General features: G+C 36.4%; 1 protein-coding gene across 3 annotated transcripts in view; it reads left to right on the plus strand.

Annotated features, from left to right (window-relative positions):
• Nucleotides 1-20,797, plus strand: part of EMB2411 (DNA replication helicase) — a 35,897-nt gene that overhangs the window by 13,446 nt on the left and 1,654 nt on the right. For 2 of the 3 annotated variants that reach the window (XM_039126526.3, XM_089923601.1), the window contains exons 18-32: nucleotides 2,680-2,814; nucleotides 2,907-3,152; nucleotides 5,041-5,115; nucleotides 5,274-5,395; nucleotides 5,522-5,594; nucleotides 5,682-5,786; nucleotides 5,913-6,080; nucleotides 9,532-9,601; nucleotides 9,707-9,858; nucleotides 14,212-14,289; nucleotides 14,363-14,455; nucleotides 14,567-14,704; nucleotides 20,135-20,174; nucleotides 20,254-20,327; nucleotides 20,432-20,566. In XM_039126526.3, the coding sequence (XP_038982454.3) occupies nucleotides 2,680-2,814; nucleotides 2,907-3,152; nucleotides 5,041-5,115; nucleotides 5,274-5,395; nucleotides 5,522-5,594; nucleotides 5,682-5,786; nucleotides 5,913-6,080; nucleotides 9,532-9,601; nucleotides 9,707-9,858; nucleotides 14,212-14,289; nucleotides 14,363-14,455; nucleotides 14,567-14,704; nucleotides 20,135-20,174; nucleotides 20,254-20,327; nucleotides 20,432-20,566 (1,704 nt within the window). Of the gene's footprint in view, nucleotides 1-2,679; nucleotides 2,815-2,906; nucleotides 3,153-5,040; nucleotides 5,116-5,273; nucleotides 5,396-5,521; nucleotides 5,595-5,681; nucleotides 5,787-5,912; nucleotides 6,081-9,531; nucleotides 9,602-9,706; nucleotides 9,859-14,211; nucleotides 14,290-14,362; nucleotides 14,456-14,566; nucleotides 14,705-20,134; nucleotides 20,175-20,253; nucleotides 20,328-20,431; nucleotides 20,567-20,797 lie in introns of those variants that run through there. The other variant, XR_016395612.1, reaches the window with a different exon arrangement.

Here is a 20,797-nt window from a genome sequence, read left to right on the forward strand (position 1 = left end):
TATGCCTACAATATTACTGGTAATATTAAATTAACATGAGCTAGAACTATTCTTGGTCTTAGAGAGTGAGAATTCATCAAAGTTTATGTATAGTAAGTTCAAGAATTGCCGGTATCGTATAAAGTTATAATAGTAAATGTTATGTCAGTGTATACATGTGGTTGCGGAAATTTAAAAAGCCATACCATAACCCCTCTATTAAATTTTTTGCAGCCATGAATGTGCTTTCTTGCCTTCAGTAAAACATGCCAATTCTAAACCTAAATATTTCCTTTTTGAGAATATGATGGTTATTCACGACTAACCACCGCTCAAGTTTGAATTTGAGATCTCTCACTTGGAGAGGTAGGTGCCAACCAGCTGAGCTACCAGCTGTTAGTCTTAGCCGAAATATTTTTCGTAAGAATTCAAGTTCTACCAGGACGTCCCTTAGGACACTAAGATGGAGTCCCATCCTATTTATCGAGGCAGGACCGTCTCATCATCGTCCAACATCTCAATCCGTACGTCTTGGGACATCCCCTATCTCAAGTGTCGGGACGGGGCGGGATAGCGGTGCGTCCTGTTCCATGAGAAAACTGGGACAATCCTGTCCCATGGGATTTAAAATCTTGGTTTTCAGAAGAAAAAGGTGATTACATGAATTTAGGCTGCGATATAAATCCCTTGATCTACATTGAAGAGATGAATGTCTCTATATATACATACTTGAAACTAAGGCAAGGCCAGCTTTGTGAAGGTTGTTATTGTTTCTTTCATGAATCTCTATTGATTAATTTTAGTTCTTCCCTTTTTTTGAACCTTTTGCTTGATCTCATGGGAGCGAGTTTTTACTTTTAATTTTTTAAATAATTTTCAGATTTCTTACTAATGATTTTAAGAGCTTAGAGGCTATTTCATGATTATTGTAATAATAGAAGTAATTTATTGCTGCTCAGCTTCCTTTTAGGTAATCTATTATATAATATATGTTGAAGGATGACCTTATTAATTATTAAACTACCATATAAACCTACACTATCATGTTTAAAATGTTATTATGCATTCTCTCATATGAGATAAAATATGAGTGCATGTTTGTTGTAGTTACTGTCATGTGTTTTAATAACCATAACCAATAAATGTATTTTTTTGATGGGGATGGGTTCTATGAATCTTAACTTCTTGTGTTTTTAAAGTACTGTGAATCTTAACCTCATGAACTCTTTTTCACCACTGCATTGATTAAAATTAGTTCCTTTTTCTTAGTGTAACGATTTTAGCTTTTTATACATGACCAGGTCATCTCATTTAGTTATCTTATACTTTATCATCTTCATATTATAAACCTTCACATTCAACTGGCATCCTCACCTTGCCACATTGATCTTTAGCATGCATGCTCATGAATTGTTTCCTGCTGTATGGGTCTTAAAATTTGCCCTTGATATAAAATTAGAATTATGAATAGACCATTTTGTCCTTGAATTAAGTTTTTTTGATTTCAAGATAATCTTTTGCGACAATACTCTATGTGTGCATGATTTTCATCTTATCTAGGTGACTGCCAGTGTTAAGTCTTTGGTAAAAGATTTAACTTCCGAAATAAATGTTGGGGTATCCAAATCAAAGATTTACACCGCTTATTATGATCTAAATATGTATAAACCTCTAGAGATAAATAAAATTTATATTTTGGAAATCTTTCACCGTTACACCATGCGGATGCAAAAATTGATGATGCTCATTGTGCTAAGTTGCTAAAATACAGGATGGGGCATTTAAATCAAGAAATTATTTTATTGATCATGATGTGCATGCACCAAAACATCTATAGACTGAAATCAATAATTTTGATGCATGAAATGGAAAAGATATGGTTTCATATCATTAAAATCATTCATTTTTGCACCTACTTGATGTATAAGTTGCAAAGCACCAAGACATGTAATCTTTGGTTTTTTGACCTTTTCAGTGGAGTACATCATGATTGATAGTGTACATCTCTAGCTTGGAGCACCTATCATTTATCTTGAGAGACCAATGTGTAGTCCCACTCACATAAATATATTTAAATATCTATAGATTTATAAATATGTAAACATATAGATATACACAAGGTAAAGCTAGGATTTTTTTTTTTGTGTGAATATTTGTCCTCAGAGGCTTCCTACTGAAAATAAATGATGGCCCTCTTAAAACAAAAAATCCATGCCGTTGATCATGATCCACAATATCTATATTGACCAGCATACATTTTCATAGTAGATACAGAATGGGCAGTTTTAAAGTTATGATACCATGTTTTGATTTGAGTTATAGTGTAGAAGAATCCAACTCTGATGAATTTCAGTTTGTATGTGTTCAAGACCAATGACTTGGATTTTCAAACTATACAGTCCACAATATAGTTTTGCTCATTAGTTGTATTGTTAATTTGCTACCTTTCATTCTATTTCCACTTGATAGTTAGGTAGGAGTCCTTCAAAACAAATCTTTTTCAGTTTCAGGGCATTGTAGATCATGACCAATGACATGTATTTTCATTTTCAGAAGCTATGATTGATTTTATCAGGGAGCAATTCTATGTCGCATATTTCTGCTTTTTCCTGTGACTTCATTTAATCTGTATTTTCAGCTTTTCAACCAGAAATTCTAACTTGAGGATGTTGTCATATGGACTGTGCTTTGAGGCCACAGGCTTATGGGGGAAGCATTGAGGGCAGTGGACTTGGTGATGTATTTGATAGCCTTGTTAATCATCTAACTGTTGCTCAAAGTGATTTTCTCAAACATTGGGGCCGATTGATTGACCTGGAAGCTAAAGCATCTCAGGTTTACTTATTTTGTTTCTCCTCTCGTGACCATAATAGTGAATGCAGTCAATTTATATTGGCCTGAGTTCTAGTTGTGCTTTCAAATTACAGGTCACTAGGACAGAAATATTGCGCCAACGTAGTCTTAGGGGAGACAAGAGCACCAACAGCATTTCTTCTATTGTTCTTGATGTTATGAATGGATTCTCAGTAAATGGGTCTTTTAAAAATGGCAGATACATATATCAATTTGTGCATCAAAAGTTGCCTCATGGAACACATAGCAACCAGAAAATGGATCCACCTGAACCAGGACCAAGCAAACTGGACTGTAGCCTTAGATGCGGGGACTATGTGGTATTGCTCTTACAGTTCATTTTGTTCAAATTTTTTCTCTACTAGGAAAGCAATGCATAGATGCTAACTGTTGAACGTTCCTTTAACATTTGAACTACTAAATCATTACTGAGTTCTGCATAATAATGTTCCATGCTATTTAGGGACTTATTATTCATGACAAATTACATAACTCACAAATGATAATTGCATTGTTTGCAGTTTGCTTGCTGACCTGAAATTCATCTAGGAGGCTAGGAGCCGGTCGATCTTTTATTCACATGATCCTGTGACATATGTTCACAATATATATTTGCTTTGATTATTACAAAAATCTTCCATGATTAAGTTTCCCTCATGACATTACTTATGCATGCTAAAAGAGTTTTCATCATATATCTAATCCAATAAAACTAATTTGATTGTTTGTGTATGTCATGTTGTAGACAAATGATATTGACCAACTTGTGAACTTGAAATTTTGGAAATAATTATTAAAAGCTGAGAAATATTGCTGGTCAACATTGTAGAATTGGGTTGTATAACTGTAATGAAATAGCCTTATCCCATCTCTTTGGGTTTGACTTTATCACCATTTCTTATTTGGGTCCTATCTTTTCATTTCTTGATCTTCACTACTACCACCCTCAGATCAATCATAATTGTTTCTATCTATTCCATTGGCCTTTTCTTTTCCAGACACATCAATAATCTGAGGGAATCCAGAGGGTTAGCCTTGGTGCAATGGTAAGTTTAGTCCATTATGACCTGGAGGTCACGGGTTCGAAATATGGAAACAACCTCTCCATGTGCCGGGGTAAGACTGCATATATCTGACCCTCCCAGACCTTGCAATGGTTGGAGCCTTGTGGTCTAGGCTGCCCTTTTTTATCACCTGTCGGACTGCATATATTCTGGTGTTCATTTGGCAACTGTTATATTTGAAATCTTCAGAAGCAATCTTTATGCTTTCTCTAATAACTGCCCTCCCAATTCCCAAGTTTTGCTAAACATCTATATGACATCTTTTCCTTAAAATCCTCATTTTATGCTGTGTTTCACTTAGATAAATGAGGGATACTCTGGACCTATATGACTTGTAAGAGTTCAGCGAAATTTGCTATTGAAACAAAACCCTGCTGCTATACTATACCCAGTAAGTTATTCAAAGACAATCAGGATCTGGTCATGTTTTAGACTGGAGAATGAGGAATGAAGGAAAGATCCAAGAGTGATGATTTTAAGGTTAAAGGACAGAACCTTTTTTATACCCTTGTACCCCAGTTTGTATCTATGCTGAGTGAAAGTCTTACCTGAGACTTTATTCTCAAATGCTCGTTGGAAGTGTATGATAGAAGAGTCTTGGAAGTTGTCAACTTTGTTAGTTGTTTAGATGTTGGGGTGGGGGGAGGATGTAAGAACCAAAATAAATCCAAAATCACAAAAGCCACTTGCATCGATCAATTTAGGTTCTAAATTTGACCATAACCATATGTGACATTTCAGTAAATAGTACGGTTACATGCATATATGGTTGATGGAACAAGGAAATGTTAATAGAAGAAAAGGATTAGGATTCCTAGTCTCCAGTAGATGATTGGGTGTCTTCGTTGTTTTGGAGAAAGATTGTGCCACTTTTGTCTTCTCTTAACCATGAGAGTTCTCGGTCTAAAAATGCCTTTTGATTTAAGCTACGATCTTTTACCATATATAGTGCTTTCAACTATAAAGCAAGTTATAACATGCTTTGTCATCTCTTGTTCAATCACATGATTATAGTTGTTGCTTTACATGATTTTTTCCCCATTTTCTTTTTGTCTATTTGAATTAGTATACTATGAAAGTTTCAGCGCTTCATCAATTTACTTAGGCTTATTTTCTTCCTGCATATGTTGCAATATCGTGTTAGATACTCAGCACGGAATCCGGGCGCATTGCAGTTGCAAAGGGAGTTATATGTGACATTAGTCAGTTTCATATATCAGTAAGTAACTCTTGTTTGTGTGACCTTGCTGTTTCATATTCATGTCTCTGTTAACATTAACAAACAGTAGATATGTTATATAGAAGAGACAAAATAGAGTTTCATCTTTATTATCTTTCTGTCTTCCTTAACTTAACCTATCTATATCATTATTCAAGGTCTCTTTTCCCCGGCGTCTACGGCTTCCAGGAAGCGATTCTGCATCAGAGACAGAAGATCTCATTCATGAAGTTTGGCGACTTGACAAGGATGAAGTTGCTTCCTCGTACACAATCATGAGGTAGTTTGCATGATCATGTCCTTCTTTGCTGTCATCTCCAATCATCACTTCAGCCATGCATTTGTGATGGAACTTTAAATGCAAAACTCCCATACTTCCTTTCATGTTTCTGTGCATACTTCGAAGATTCAACCTCATACAATTGTTTTCTCAAGACTCACAAAGTTTGCATCTGAGGAAGATGATTGTTGACCTTGAGGTGAGCACAAGTTTGCTTTTGCATTCCCGTTTCATATTTCACTTGTGCATGTTACCATTGCCTCTACTTTCTGTTCCTTTCTTACAGGCACCTAGGTTTGAAAGTGGAGGAATATATAGTCAAGATCCAGCACTATCATATGTTCGTCAAGAAAAGCATTTGAATGATGATCAGAGAAGATCCATTCACAAAGTAAATTTTTTTCATCATTTTGATAAATCACTGGATACTTCATTACTAATTAATCCTTTAGGCATTAGGCTATAAGTTAGCAACTTTATGTACTTAATGCATCTCATTACGTCTTGTGTTTTTCAGATTCTTACTGCGAAGGATTATGCTCTTATTCTAGGAATGCCTGGAACAGGAAAAACATCCACAATGGTGCATGCTGTAAAGGCATTACTGATGAGAGGAGCTTCCATTTTACTCACATCATATACAAATTCAGCCATTGATAATTTGCTTATTAAATTAAAAGCTCAGGTCTTTGCTACTCCAGCTATTCACTGTGATATATATCATGTTTTGACCTAGAAGTTTTGTTCATTTTTCTCTCAATAACAAATATTGCTATTCATGTTGTAGCTGGATAAGTTCCATGCTGAAGAATACAGTTAGACCAAAACTTGATTGGCAATGCACTTGTAATAGTGGTTTATCAGCGCTGGAAGAAATCTTCCAGATTGCCCATCATACAATGTGTGTCGCTGCATGGCGAGTTCTATGATTATTGATTTAAACCTTGGAACTTCGGGGAATTCATCTAATCCTCTTCCCCCCTAGCCCCCCTCGATGTCCGTGTTGCCATCAAACGAGTATTCTTTACTTGAATCATCAGTGGTTACTGGTTACAGTATGCTGAATATAGACATGGTCACCACCAAATATGGGTAACCATTCTAGGCACCTTGATCTGCTGTTGAATCTCTTAGTGTCAGGCATTACTGAATATGTTGACCTGTCATCTTTGACATGAAATGCTGCACTAACTTTCTGAAACTAACAACCTGGCAAGCTATTGAAGCTCAAACTTTGCCTTGTCAAAATCTTAGAAATCTGTTAGACAACGATTGCAAGGAAGAATTGACTATTGAAAGCCCAACTATAAGATTTTTCTTATTTGGGTCATTCTCCTCAAACCGTTTCTCAAAAAATTGAAGTTGGTGATAACAAGTTTTCCTGTTTGTTTACTGCTTCAGACTCAGATCTTGTTTCTAACTCTTCTTCAAGGACATGAGATGGTCGGGTTATCATCAAATCAAAATCTCTTTACCAATCTTTCGTATGACCCAAGGAGTTTCTTTGCGGAAATTGTTCAGCACAATAGTCGTAGAATATCACACAACTGCACTCCATGAGGGTATTCAGTGGTATCCTTTTTGCCATTTTATGCAGTAATATGTTCATATACTTTTAAATTGGTCTATTGGCTAGGCTTGTGGTCCATTGTTTGACCGTACCAAAACATCAAGAGTCCAATCCAGCTGGGTGCTGCTTTAAACTAGTCCTAGACTAAAATAATTATTTGTAGTTATTGAATAATTTTTTCTTCACAATAATAGTGATGATCCTATTATGCATTTTATTTTAAGATTCAAGTTTAGAAATGATTAGGTAACTAGTTAGGGAGATCATGTTAGCTTGTTACATTGGTCTAGAGGCTGCTGGACTAAATTTGACTTAGAGAGACACTAAGCCTGGCCTTGCTGGCTGTAACTTCGTGCTCAAGTGTGTGCTATATTATACCAGAATTGATACCTTTCATTACTGACCCTGATTGTTACCCCATTCCATATGGCAAAATTTGGTTAGTGATACATCAAGATGACAAATGCGAACATGAACGGAAAGGAACAAATGATTTTTAACCCAATTTTAATCTCGACATAATATTTTTATTTGGATCTTAAGGATCAAACTCACACACTTCACTCCTTTTCCTGTCAAATCATTGAGTATTTTTGTTATACATCTTATGTCTAAGAGGCTTATGCAATCTATTACATTGTGAATGCATAATGAGAGAAATTACAGTAACTTACATTTTGTCAGTATGTTGGTTACATCAAGTAAATGTAGTAGCTAAATACATCTTAGAGCCCCTTTCTATACATGATAGGAAAGATATGAAGTTTTTTTCTTGCATAGTGACATGTGGAATTGTTGAAGGTGTTTTTTCTTTAGATGAAAATATGGATAAATGCCATTTGGTTGACAATAGTTGTAAATAAGAGGCTTGAATTATGAAAGACAGAGACATTGGATATTAGCTAATTCCATTGATCCTCATAAGCTATTTATCATGTCGTAGCCTCATAATGATGCTTAATGGCAAGGGTTTGTATAAACTTCCAGATTCTGCAAAACACCACCTCATCATAGTAAGGCATGGAAATTGTAGTGGTGTCTTATCAAGAAGATATGCTATTCTTCAATAGGACCATGATAAAAAATGCTGGACATTTGGTTATGGCACCCTGCTAAGGCTTGATCAGCCCCTTAAAAAAAAGGAGAAAAAAGATTTCCTTCAAATAGTACAAGACTGGGGAAAAATATTGGTCTTGTTGAAGTAGAATTTTGAATTTTCATGAGGAATTAGAGAGAGAGAGAGAGAGTTATTAGCTTGCGAATACAGTTATATGATGGAAAGTCATGGTATTGGCTTTTAACAAAGTCATTTTCAAGTTGTGGAGTTAAACATCTATTTGCTATCAATGATTGGCTACATTATTACTTCTTGTTTGAGGATGAGAGGATGCAAATACATAATTCTAAGAAAAGTAGCAGTATATGAGAATAAGTATGGTTTATGAATTAAAATATGGAAATTTATTTTTGCGCCAGCAACTGATAGTATGAAGTAATCAAATTTTGTGATCTACATGTTTCCCACTGGCCTTCGAAAAAGGTGCTGTACCATACAGGATTGTACTGGCCTTGCTGGGCATACCAGTAGCACACTGATATATGGTACGGTAGGCATATAGAGTGTCGGTATCAAGAACTGCTGGGTACTGACACCATACTAGCATGTACTGGTACGGGTACTGCAACTGCTGCTGTGAACCATGTCTGTACCACAGTTGATTTGGAGGGTGTTATGAAGAAAGTTACAAAATAGGCATATCAAGATCATTAATGCCATATATAAAGGAGCAGTGGTATGATTAGGAAGTAGCTATTATGAGATGCATGAGTTCCCAATTCTGGTGGCGAACATCAAGGGCCAACATTACTGCTTTATATCTTTGTTTTATTGACGAATTGATGTAGTGGTTCTTAATTTTTTTTTTTATAAATTATTTGTTAATTAGATATTAATAACATTAAATGTCAAGTTTGAATCATGGAGTTTTTTTTGGGTACTAAAGGTTAATTTTTATGAAATGCAACCAATCACAGTCTATCACATTTTGGTGGGTCCAGATGTGAAACTGAAAGCCTAGAGATGCTTGACAAGATCATTTTTGGTATCATGGGAGTCGAATTGGAGGAAGTGAGAAGTAAGTGAGATCAGGGAGGTCATATATTCTGAAGTTCCAATATTTTCAATGCATCTGAAAATAGATTTATGACTTATTTCTCTAAAATTCTGGGCTGTAGGTCAAACAAATTTCTCTGTTTCTAATTTCCAGTTCTTTGCAACCATGTGGAAAGTTGTATTTCACTTTGTCAATGCATGTGAGAGATGTGCTGGTTGTGCAAATAAACCGTTAAAAGTCATTCTAGTGTTAAAGGATGATGCTAAAAATTTGGTTTTGTCGAGCTCTGTCGCACTAGCAAACTGTGTATTGATTTAATTTGCACTCTAGAAGAATCACTGCTTATTATTGTTATTCTTGTTGCTACAGTTGTTTTCTCAAGATGCTGGTTAGCTTTGGAGAGGCTTCTCTCGAATGGAATCTTTATTCTCACAAAGCTTTAACTTATGTAGGAAATAGATTTCATACGAATAGGAAGGCATGAGGCTGTGCATAATGATATTCGTGATCATTGCTTTTCTGGTGGGTTGTTTTAAGTTTTTCATAATTATATCATGCACATGTCCTGAACTCCTGTTTGTTCTTATTGTCCATGATCTGTATGTGTGATGGTTTTCCTTTTGACAGAAATAGGCACACGGTCTGTAGATGACATTAAGCAAAGGATGGAACATGTCCAAGTTGTTGGAGTGACTTGTTTGGGAATAAATCATCCATTGCTAGCAAATAAGAAGTTTGACATCTGCATAATGGATGAGGCTGGGCAAACCACACTGCCTGTATGTGCTTTCTTTTCTCTACTGCAGTTCATAATGGTAGTTGTTTCTTTATTCTCCATATTATAATTCATCATGGTAAATTCAAACTTTCATATGGGGTAGTTATACAAAGATGATGACTGCATGCTTGGTAGGGATGCAAATAATTCCTGTTTTTGGCAGATATTGCCTGAGAGCACATCATTATGTAATAAATTAGAAGTGTTTGCTTATGAAGCTTATGCAGATTGGTTCTTACAGTATAATATTAACATCATATTCTGGAAGTTTAAGTTAGATTGTGGTATTTCTTCAACTATTGGATCTCTGTCATGCAATATCTTTAAGGTTGCAACTGGTATCTGAAATTCCAAACCAGTTGATTGTGATCTTTAATTCAAATTCGATGATAATGCTGTCCTAGATTTGGATATGGAAAATCAGATCAGGATTCTTGTAAGTTTTTATATATATAAATTATGTTTGTATGTATGTATATGGATGTGCAACCTGTTGCTGATTTAAGTATATGGTTTACACATGTTGTCATGCGCAAATGGCTTTTTCATTTTGTAATTTATTCTGTAAAAATCATAATCCAATCCTTAGCTTCATCTATCTTTAAAAAAAAAATCAAGGTTAGCTTTTTTTTTAATTTCTCATGGCAGGGGCTATTTATTTTTTTAAACACAGACTTGTAATGGTTTTTTTGAAACTTGCAGTCAGATATTGTTCATTCTTCCTCTTTCTCTAATCATTTAACAAAATTGCACCCAATCTCTCTGTCAAGACACTTTCGTGTTTTCTTATACATTAGCATACTTCTTAGTTGGTACCTTTTTAATTATAATAATGCTTCAAATATGAACTGATTAATAGAGAATTTGGGTAATCCAGGTTATCAAATGGGCTGGATACTGTTTGAGTTGGGCTAGAATCCAACATCAACTCTTTACGTGTTAGCTTGAGCCTAGCCTGGTCCTGGGCCTATTTTTTTAACCAAGCTAACCTTGAACATGTCAATTCCAATATAGGCTTGGTTTAGGATAGAAATTGGGTGAGGGAGATGGAAACTTTTAGGAATCAAAGTTGGGATATGAAACATAATAATTGACATAATTGATTTAGCATTTTTTCAGTTTCTTTTGCACTAGGTAATTGTACTAGGAGTAGAAACCTGAAACCCAATATAAATCTTCTAAGGGTCTAATAAATATATTTCCTCATGGTTTTGGGACTAATGAATTTTCTTTGGAAAAACTAGGGTGTAGCTGAGACAAGCATGATTCAATGTGGGTCTGATCAAGCCCACAGATTAATATGGAGCCGAGGTTTTGAGATCACGCTTTGCTGATTTATTATTTGATAAAGCCTAGTTGAGCTCAACTTTTGAATTGAGTTGGTAACAAGCCTATTTTGATTGGCTTGATAACCTTATGTTGAGCGAAATGAGTAGACCTTTTATTGATAACCCATGTTGCAATGTCCAGTAGCCCACATAGGCTATAAGCCAAGTTTGCTTTGATACCATTTGTCACAACTTTGGACCTCACCGAAAAAGGCTAACCGAAAGGTATTATTTGGGTTTCTTAATCATATATAAGTATCCTAGATCTACTCAGCGAATAATCGATGTGGAACTAAACACACACTCGCACGGGTCCTGACATATAATAAGTTTTTGAGTAGACCTTGTTTGAGATGCAAATTGAAGTTCATCACAATGTCATGATTTAAATAGCCCACTAATCAAAGCCTTGTGAAAAAGCATGAACCTTGACAAGCCCGAGGGTTTCCTCCTCAAATAATGAACACAAAGTCCACTAGCCCAAGGTCTCTAAACAAAAGTAGAACAATCACAAATTTGGGGCCGAAGAGGAAAGCTTCTTGGTATTTCATTAAAATATTCTCCAACATACAAGACTAAAGTGACAAGATTCACAAGACAAGTTTATAAAAGAGGTTTATATGTAAAACTCTAGCATTGTGGTTCCCAAAAATGCGAAGATTTGTCATGCAATGTCTAGGAAAATGAAAGGATGTACCTAACAAAGGAAAAATGTTGATTTATCATAAATAATGGTGGAAAGTCTTATACAAATGAGGGTATTTTATGAAGTACATGTAAATAGATAATGATGCATAGGGAAAGGGTACTTCGATGGAATGATAATAAATGGAAGGCTCAAAATACAAAGTGAATGGTATGGAAGGGAGATGGGCTGATACATATATGATTCACATGTTCAAGCACCCAAAATGATAACTAGACCTCTATAATATCATCCCCCATAATATAGAACATAAAATAAAAAGTAAACTAAAAATATAATATCCTCTGGGAGAACCACGTGTCTGCGCCTTATTCTTTGTGCTATCCCTTTTTTTTGATTTCGTTGGCTGCACCTACTCCTGTTGTGTGTGAGCCGCCGTTGTACCAAAAAAAACTAAGAATATAATATGAATCCCAAAATTCTCTTTACAAAATTTAACAAGCCTTAAACATGACCTATATATTCGCAGGGAAAAACCATGAGGGTTCGGATTTCTTACTGTAACTACGTGAAATATCAGCTGGTGGATTTATTCTAAGGGTTTTGCTATTGGTGCTTTTATATTATTCTTTTATTGATCCCAACCATTCATTATTAAAGGGTATACTAGGAAACAAAGTGGCAATTGGTTGAGCTTTGGTGCATTATTGCCTCCCTCTCCCACATGCTCGGCCAAGGCGAGTTTGGCCCCAATAATACTTTGATTGTGGGGTGGCAGCTAGTTGGCTGGATGTCGGAGGTGGGAGGATCGAGGGATGAATGGTGATGCTGACAGTCGGGGCTCGTTGAAGGACTCCATATTGCGGCAGTAGAAGTTTGGAAGAGGCTAGATTATGGTCATGGTGGTGGAAGGGGAATCCGACAATGGCAACAGGGGTGGTGGAGGAAAAATGAGGGGCTGGAGGGAAGGGGAGCTAGGACCGTGGGAGTAGTTGGTCTTGGCATTGGGGATGCGGAGGTGGAGGCAGCAGCATCATAGGCAGAGTCGAAGGTGCTGGGCTAGACGTGGGTCTTCTTTTAGGGTTTCTGGATCTCCGCCGTGAACTGCCTTTTGGCTGCTTCCTCACATCATGGAATCATGCTTCCTTCACTTATTGGGCTCCGACTATGACCATTGTTGTCGCCATGGTAGGTGCTGCCCACCCCTTTTTCATCACTGATAACTAAGCCAAATGTGGGTCTTCTTCTAGGTCTCCTGGTAGCCACGAACTACCCCCACAGTTGCTTCACCACACCACGGAATCGTGCCTTCACCTGTCTGGTTTAGGCCATGACTACCATTGTCATCGCTGTTGCTGCTGCCACATTACCCTTTCTTATTGCTGATCAAGATTCTAAGGATGGAAGCGGAGATAGATGAAGGCTAGGAAAGCGGGGGTGGGGGGGGGGGTGGGGTGGGGGGGTGGGGTTAGGGATAGAAAAGAGACATATTTTGATTTAATTACAAAAAATCCAATTTTGATGACCTGCACCTTCGGTTATCTGGTCATCCATGTTAGCCCCCTTATTCTTGAATCTATAGTCAAGATTATGTACCCGTAGGAAAGTTAGAAGCACTATACCAAAACCCTTATTTACACATTGTATGCCCAATTCTAGGTCCTGTCGAGTTGAGCCTCATCAAGCCAGATCTTTCTTAGGCTCAGCTAGAAATTAGTTTTGAGCTGGAGATTCAAGTTCAGGCTCAACTCCATTATCCCCAAACCTAGCCTGATGAAGCTTACATTCTAGCTGAGCTTGAGCACTTGAGCAACTTGAGCTAAACTCGAGCAGCTTGAATCTTTTGACAGCCTTATTAGCAACCATGAATTTGGGATTATTTTTACATATACATTATTTAGCAATTCAATCCTTCTTTTGGAATTTCAGATTCTCGTGATACTAATGTTCTATTGTTATTGTATAAAAATATTGTTCTATCCAAAGTCCATATAGTCATTTTTACCATTCAATTTATATTTAAATTTTTTGATTGAAGAAATCATAGAAAGAAAATACAAAAAACAGAGATTTGGCTTGTACTGTGAGTTTCTTTTCCTTGCTTGATCTTGTTGATGTCTTGATGAGTTTCCCTTTTATGGTATAGAGGCACTAACTATATGAAGATGTTCTGTTTTTTTGTGTAATGACGACAAACCCTTAAGTTCAATATGATGTACTTTATTTTATCAAATATTTTGTCATGTAAAGTTGTGGTTGTGCTATGATGTACTGGTTATGACCCATGAAAATAAGTTTGGTAGAAGATTCAAACCATAATACTCAATAGCTGTTCAGTTCTCCTATTAACTTCCCATATTTTATGCTTTTTGGCTTTCAGGTATCATTAGGACCACTGATGCTTGCCTCAACATTTGTTCTAGTTGGGGACCATTACCAGCTTCCTCCACTCGTTCAGGTTCATTCCATTTTTCATGCTATATACTTCTCGAATTTTTCTGCTGAAAAGATGTTGCTTTCTGTTTTCCTAGAGTACAGAGGCTCGGGAGAATGGAATGGGCATTAGCTTGTTTTGCAGGTTATCAGAAGCACATCCCGAGGCAATTTCATCCTTGCAGTGCCAGGTTCCTCCAAATTATGTTTCCCTTTTCTTTATATTAAAGATGACTTGACTCTCCATGCTTGATATCATAAGCTAGAATAGCTAATGAGCTAGGTCTTCCTTTTGTTTTCAGTACCGCATGTGTGCTAGTATAATGGAACTGTCAAATGCACTAATTTATGGGGGCAAATTATGCTGTGGTTCATCTGAGATAGCAAGTGCCAAGCTAAAGTTTTCTAGCATAGGAACCATCCCATTGTGGCTAAAGGAGGTAAAATCAACTTTCTTTCTGGTTTTCGTATGAATTTATAAACTATGAAAATCAACTTTGTTTCTGCTTCTTGTATATAGTTATAAACTAAGACATGCTTCGTAAATGCAAGAAATGTTGAAATTATGAATTTATGGTTCTCAAGAGCCGCCAAATCTGCCAACGCTTCTAATAGTTCTTCATTTTCAAATGTTTTTTCCTCTATTATAAGTTGATTTTTTAATGGATTCGTGCCTCAATAAAATACTGTTGGAAGGAAAGGTGCTGCAAAATTGATGGTATAGATGGCATAGAATATTAAAAAAGTCTCAGGTCGGTTACCAATTTAATGACCTCTTTCATGAAAATGATGTCAGATTTGAAATTTACAAGTCAAGCTTTTAGGGTTTCTACCCATCATTCTCTCATGGGAATGACACTTAAACATGACAGGAATTGATCACGACCGCTGGTAATATCCATAGTAGTAGTACATAAAAAACTTTAAAGCTAATCTAAATTTATATGTCAAGTGTAGTCTCAATTTAATATCCTTGTGGATCAAACAAGTCAAATATATCACTTGATCAGCCTTAAGTAGAGCACAATTGTATCTGTAGCACATGTTAATAACACTGAAGGGTTGCTCTTTAGATTTTATTGCATATTTGCTGCCTACATAAGGTGATGACTTTTTTAGTGGTAGTCAGTTCTGTTCTAGAGAAATTTTTTTCTTTAATTTTTTCTGAAACTAGGACAGTGTTAAGCCTGACTGAAATCGAGTTGTGGGTGTGATCAAACCGTGGTCATTGATATCCAGTAGCTAGTGACTTTATGAACTCAACGAGTTGGCACCCTTGCAAGTATTAAACTGTTGGCAGTTGATCTCCCCCCCCCCCCCCCCCCCCCCCCCCCCCCCCCCCCCCTCTCGTTAGGGGGATTGACATACATCTACTATATAAAGGGAAGGCTGGTGTGTGCCCCTGATTCTCCATCCATACTCTTTTTAAGTATGCTCTCCTTTTTCCTCTTCCAATTCTTCTTTCTTTTAAAAAGGTTCTCCTTATGAAAGTGTGAAGTGACACGTGCCATATCTGTTTTTTGCTGGTGGACTGGACTAAATCGTTTCTTCCTGGAAGTTATTTGCTCTATTTATCATGTTTTCCAAGTGACCTCCCTCCTGTATAATTCGTCTCTGTTCTTTTCTATCCTCTTTCTTTTCATTTTTTGCTTTTTCTTTCTCTTTCCTTTTTACTCCCTTTCATTCTCTAAATGAAAGCAGATTGAACATGATCAACCTTTTTTTGGAAAAAAGAGAGACCCTCTTCAAGAAAAGTTTGAGCTAATTAGTAGATTGGATGCTATGAAGTGATAGATTGTGGATGTAATGGGCATTTGACATGTGAAAATGAGAGTTTCACCGAACACGTTTTGTTCACTTGAAAAAAAATTTATTGGTTGCTACTTAGTACTCTAATGATCAACATCTAATGGAGTACAAGAATGCTTGGAATACACTAGAGTATTGACTTTGTGGCAAACAAATGGCGGCACCAAAACCTACATCTTATTTGGAGATTGGGCAATGCTGTCAATCAACTTTTGCAACAGTGAGGTTTGGTCAACAGTTGTCCTTTTCATTGAAGTGAGAGATATTACCTTGCTTAAATGAAGAAATCTACAAGAGGCAGAAGTCATCGGTTGAGCACTGACCGATCACTAATAATCTACCAAAGAGGCATCAGTAAAATACCAGATCTAGCTATCATTGAAGGTCTAGGTGAACATCTAAGATATTTTTAAGGGTGAAGTAGGGGAGGAACTCCAGAAAATTATCTTGCCACACGTACATCATGCACATTGTTGGGCTAAAAGATGGTAAAGTGTGGCAAAATCTGACCTGGACCTGCCAATGCATACATACCCACCTGAAATAAATGGGTTTGCAGGTCCTTTTTGTAATCGGATTGCTTCTGGTTCAACCCCAAATCAACCTGATGATAAGTGGATTGTTTTGGGTTTAGCCTGTAACTTGATGGGTCGCCCATGGTGATCCATCAGGAGCCAACTTGCTCTCAGAGACTCAGATCTCACATGATTGATAGTTTTCCAATTTTTTTCATATGATCTGGTTCATTTAGAAAAGTTATAGAGAATGATGGACAGTGTGAGCCACACGATTTTAGGATGTCAGATTTCATTTAGTTAGTTTTATCCTTAGTTACCTTTTGACTTTCATATATCCTACATTTTTATATTTGCCGCGATTATGATGATATATTTGAAGCCAAATCTGGCCTTGTTGAATGTCATGTTTTGTTTTCTTTTTTAGTTGTATGTATTTTTGATGAGGGAAAATTAAATGCGTTGGTGTGTAGGTGTGGGTATATATAAGATAAATGCATTGATATGAGTCTATATTTTTCAACCCAATTATAAATGGGATGAGCATGGGTTGAGAGTTTTTTTTGACCTAATCCCGATTTGAGCTGGCCCAAGCCCAACTTGACCCATCCGATTGCTATCTCTAATTACTATTTACAGGATGAAGCTTCAGATGAAGCTCCATTGGAGTAATGGTACTATGTCACAGGTGCATTCACATTATGTTCTTCAAGTATCCTCTTAGAGAGAAGTTGCTCTAGTACTATATAGTGGAGACATGGGCCCAAGCTTTTCATCTTTTTTAGTGACCTTTTGTTTTGTGTCCTAGTGGATGGGCTTTTATTGCTTTGTGCTGCACTGTTTTGGATGTGTATAGAGAGCCATGCTCTCTACTTGTATTCGATCAAGGACATCGACACCTCGACAAATTCTACGAGAGTTTCTGTCTCTCGGTTGTTTCCATGCATGGTTTCTACACCAAGAGGTTGGAATTTTGGAGTTATTTCATTTTTGCCATCGAAGACAAAACAAGACACTCAACACTGTCTTGGCCTGAATGACCTATTGGGTCTAAAAAGGTTCATGTATCTGACCTGGGTTAGCTAATGGGTTGAGTTTGGGTTTAAATCATGAGCCAAAAAAAAGACTCTGGTGCAGGTCATACTTGCTACCCCTTCTAGACCTAGCTCGGCTACATGCCTGTTTAAAAGTATGTATATGGTATGTATTACGTGCAATCATCTTAAGTTTCCTATATGTCCTTGGGCATTATATTTGCTTAGATGGTTCCGGTATAATGTCTGAATGTTCAAAAGACATTAACATCCCACAGAAAAATGCAAGAAGATAGGCCTTTCTAGCTTATCACGGTAACCTTTTCGTGTAATTTGCATATATTTTGATATCACAGAGTGCTAGTTCTGTAGCTTTTTTGATAATTTTTCACACCATTCTTTTCTGGTGTGTGCCAACTGTCTTAATGTCTCACCCTTGATTTGATAGATACCATAGGAGATATGCTAATCTTGTCTGTGATGCACAGGAGACTGATTCAAGAAGAGTTTGGTGGATGCTTATAATGCTTTAAGAGAGGAAACTGTTTAGCAAATGTTTGGCTTTCTGGGTAAAGAGGGTACTTGTTACATATGTAGGAGAGGGACTGATTTTTTGTTATGATTTAATTGATAAAATGGCTATGAGCAAGAGCTTAATTTTCGGGCATGATTTTGTTAAGATCTTAAAAGGATTATGAGATTATTCTGATGCACAACCATGATGATACATAGGATGGATAGATATCACTTGGTTAATAATTAACAGGTAAAGCTGAAAAAAGGATTTTTTTTTGAATTATCTTTTAAAATTCTACTTTCCAACAAATATTAGCTTCACTTTAAATGCAAACAGTGGCATGAGCACAATATTTGTGAATCAGCATGCCGTTAGGGAAAGATAGCATATGTAGACATATGAGGAGAAAATTCTGGTGTGAATGGAAGATAACATTATGGAACTTAGGCAAATATTTGCACATGCATGATATTCATTCTGTGATCATTGATTACCACACTAGGCATCATATGTACATAATTTACACAACTATTAAGAGAATCATAGAAAGGGTGAGTGATTGCATCTGTGCACAGCATATAGGATGTGTATATTGCTGAGATTCAAAGTTTAAGCTATGTAAACATATTGACGAGTCCTTATCTAGGCTGTTTAGGCTTTCAACTAAGACAATGGAGATCCTTATTGCCTTACTACATCTCTGGAAGAGTGTAATTGGAAGCTAGTAATCAGCAGATTAAAGATTATGATGGTCGTGGGATAGATTCATAGCATGGAAAATACATGCATGTGATCCAGCGACACTCTTATTGGCAACTTCATATAGATAACAACAGCTCTCATTGAGTTTCATGATCGTTTTGCAAATTCACATGGCTAGATGTACTATGGGTAAGGCTCTGAAATTATAGCATAGATGGGGGAGATGCTTATTGACCAGTACTATTATCTGCATGAGACAAGCACCTGAAACCTCCCTCATATGGACTATTACAGAAGTGGAAAAAAATGGCATCTATACTTTTAAAAATGACTACTCAATACTCGTCCTAGCACCAATTGCTCAATTCATTTGAGAGCTGCTAACCCCAGAAAATTCAAAGCTTTCACTATTCTCCTAATCAAGCAAGAAAAGCTCTGACTGCAGATAACCTCGGGAAGGGAATATCATTTGGAGTTTGGACCCTTTCTTTGTGTACTTAGTCATTGTGCAGAAGTAATCATCAATTATCTCTTCATCAACTGTGCTTTTTCCGCATCCATATGGAACTTTTTCGTTCAAGGAATTCAGATAACTTATCTTCCCATCAATGTTACGAATCTCCAGACCTCCTGGAGAAAGTGCTTTTGTGAAAAAAGTGAATGGAAAGTCTGTTGGGATTCATGAGCTTCCGTCATTTGCTGGACTATTTGGTTGAAAAAAAACAGCCGAATTTTCCCAGAAAATTTTTGTACAGCTCCAGAAGTGCTATGTTCCATCATTAGCTTGGTCAAAGATTGGACTAGTCAAGTCTCTCAACTGTGGTTGGATGATCTTTATTTCTCTCGCCTCTTGTACTGCTATTGCAACTTTGTATTTGTTTTTCTTCTTTAATTTTCTTAGTGGAAGCGATCTGGCTTGCCTAGTCTTTCCTCAAGAAAATCTGTAAACAGCAAAAAATGACCCTTCCAACTTAAAGGCCAATTAAACCATAGTCCTGGAATGGAATTTTTCCTTCATCTTTATTGCATTTCTTTGAACTTTGCTTTATGTATCTGGAATACTTCCAAGTTTTTACTGCATATTTACTTTGTATCCAATGTAGAAGTTGCATGCATCTGTTGACCGTATGTCACAATGTGTAAGTATGCATATCGGATGCTGTTTACTGTTGTCATGGTATGTTTGGCCTTTATCATGCTTGAAGTAACATGCTTCATTTTGCTCTTGTTCATGAAATATTATACCTTCAACATTGCTTTTGTTCAACCAGCTGTTGTTCTTAAACTATGCAGATTTTGGATCCAAAAAGATCTGTTGTCTTTATCAACACAGGTTGGTAGGAATTTTGTTTTCATATTTGATTACCGTATATTTGCTAAATAGAACTTGATATTGAAATCAAATCCTTCAGATCAGTTGCCTGCTCTGGAGGCAAAAGAACACAATACTGTGAACAACCCTGCAGAAGCATTTATTATTTCGGAGGTATGAAACTAAACTTTTATTTCTAACTTTTATGACTATCTTTACCTTTGATATTTTAGTAAATCTGACTTGAAATTAATTTATTCATTTGTGTTATTTTACAGATCACAAGAGAATTAGTGAAGATAGGCATCATTGGAGATGAAATTGGTATCATTACCCCTTACAACTCTCAGGTCAATCTCATTCGAGAAGTTGTTGGTGCTTCTGTTGAGGTTCAGACAATTGATAAATACCAGGTTACAGTTTGGAACTTGTAAAATTTTTGAAGCATCGGGTCTTGCAGATTGTTATATTTTCCAAAGTTTTCTTGACAACAACCAATTGGTCACTTCAGTTAATTGATTATTTATGTGTTAACAACGAAATTAAAGCATAAAATACCCATCAACTGTGTTCAATATTTGTGTCATGATAAGATTGGATGGTCACTGACTGTTCTGTTGTCGAGTTTGAAGCATGCCTTTTTC

Source organism: Phoenix dactylifera, chromosome 6 (assembly GCF_051530095.1).
Source record: "Phoenix dactylifera cultivar Ajwa chromosome 6, Ajwa_hap1_PhDact_Kaust_v1.1, whole genome shotgun sequence".
Classification (NCBI taxonomy): Eukaryota; Viridiplantae; Streptophyta; class Magnoliopsida; order Arecales; family Arecaceae; genus Phoenix; species Phoenix dactylifera.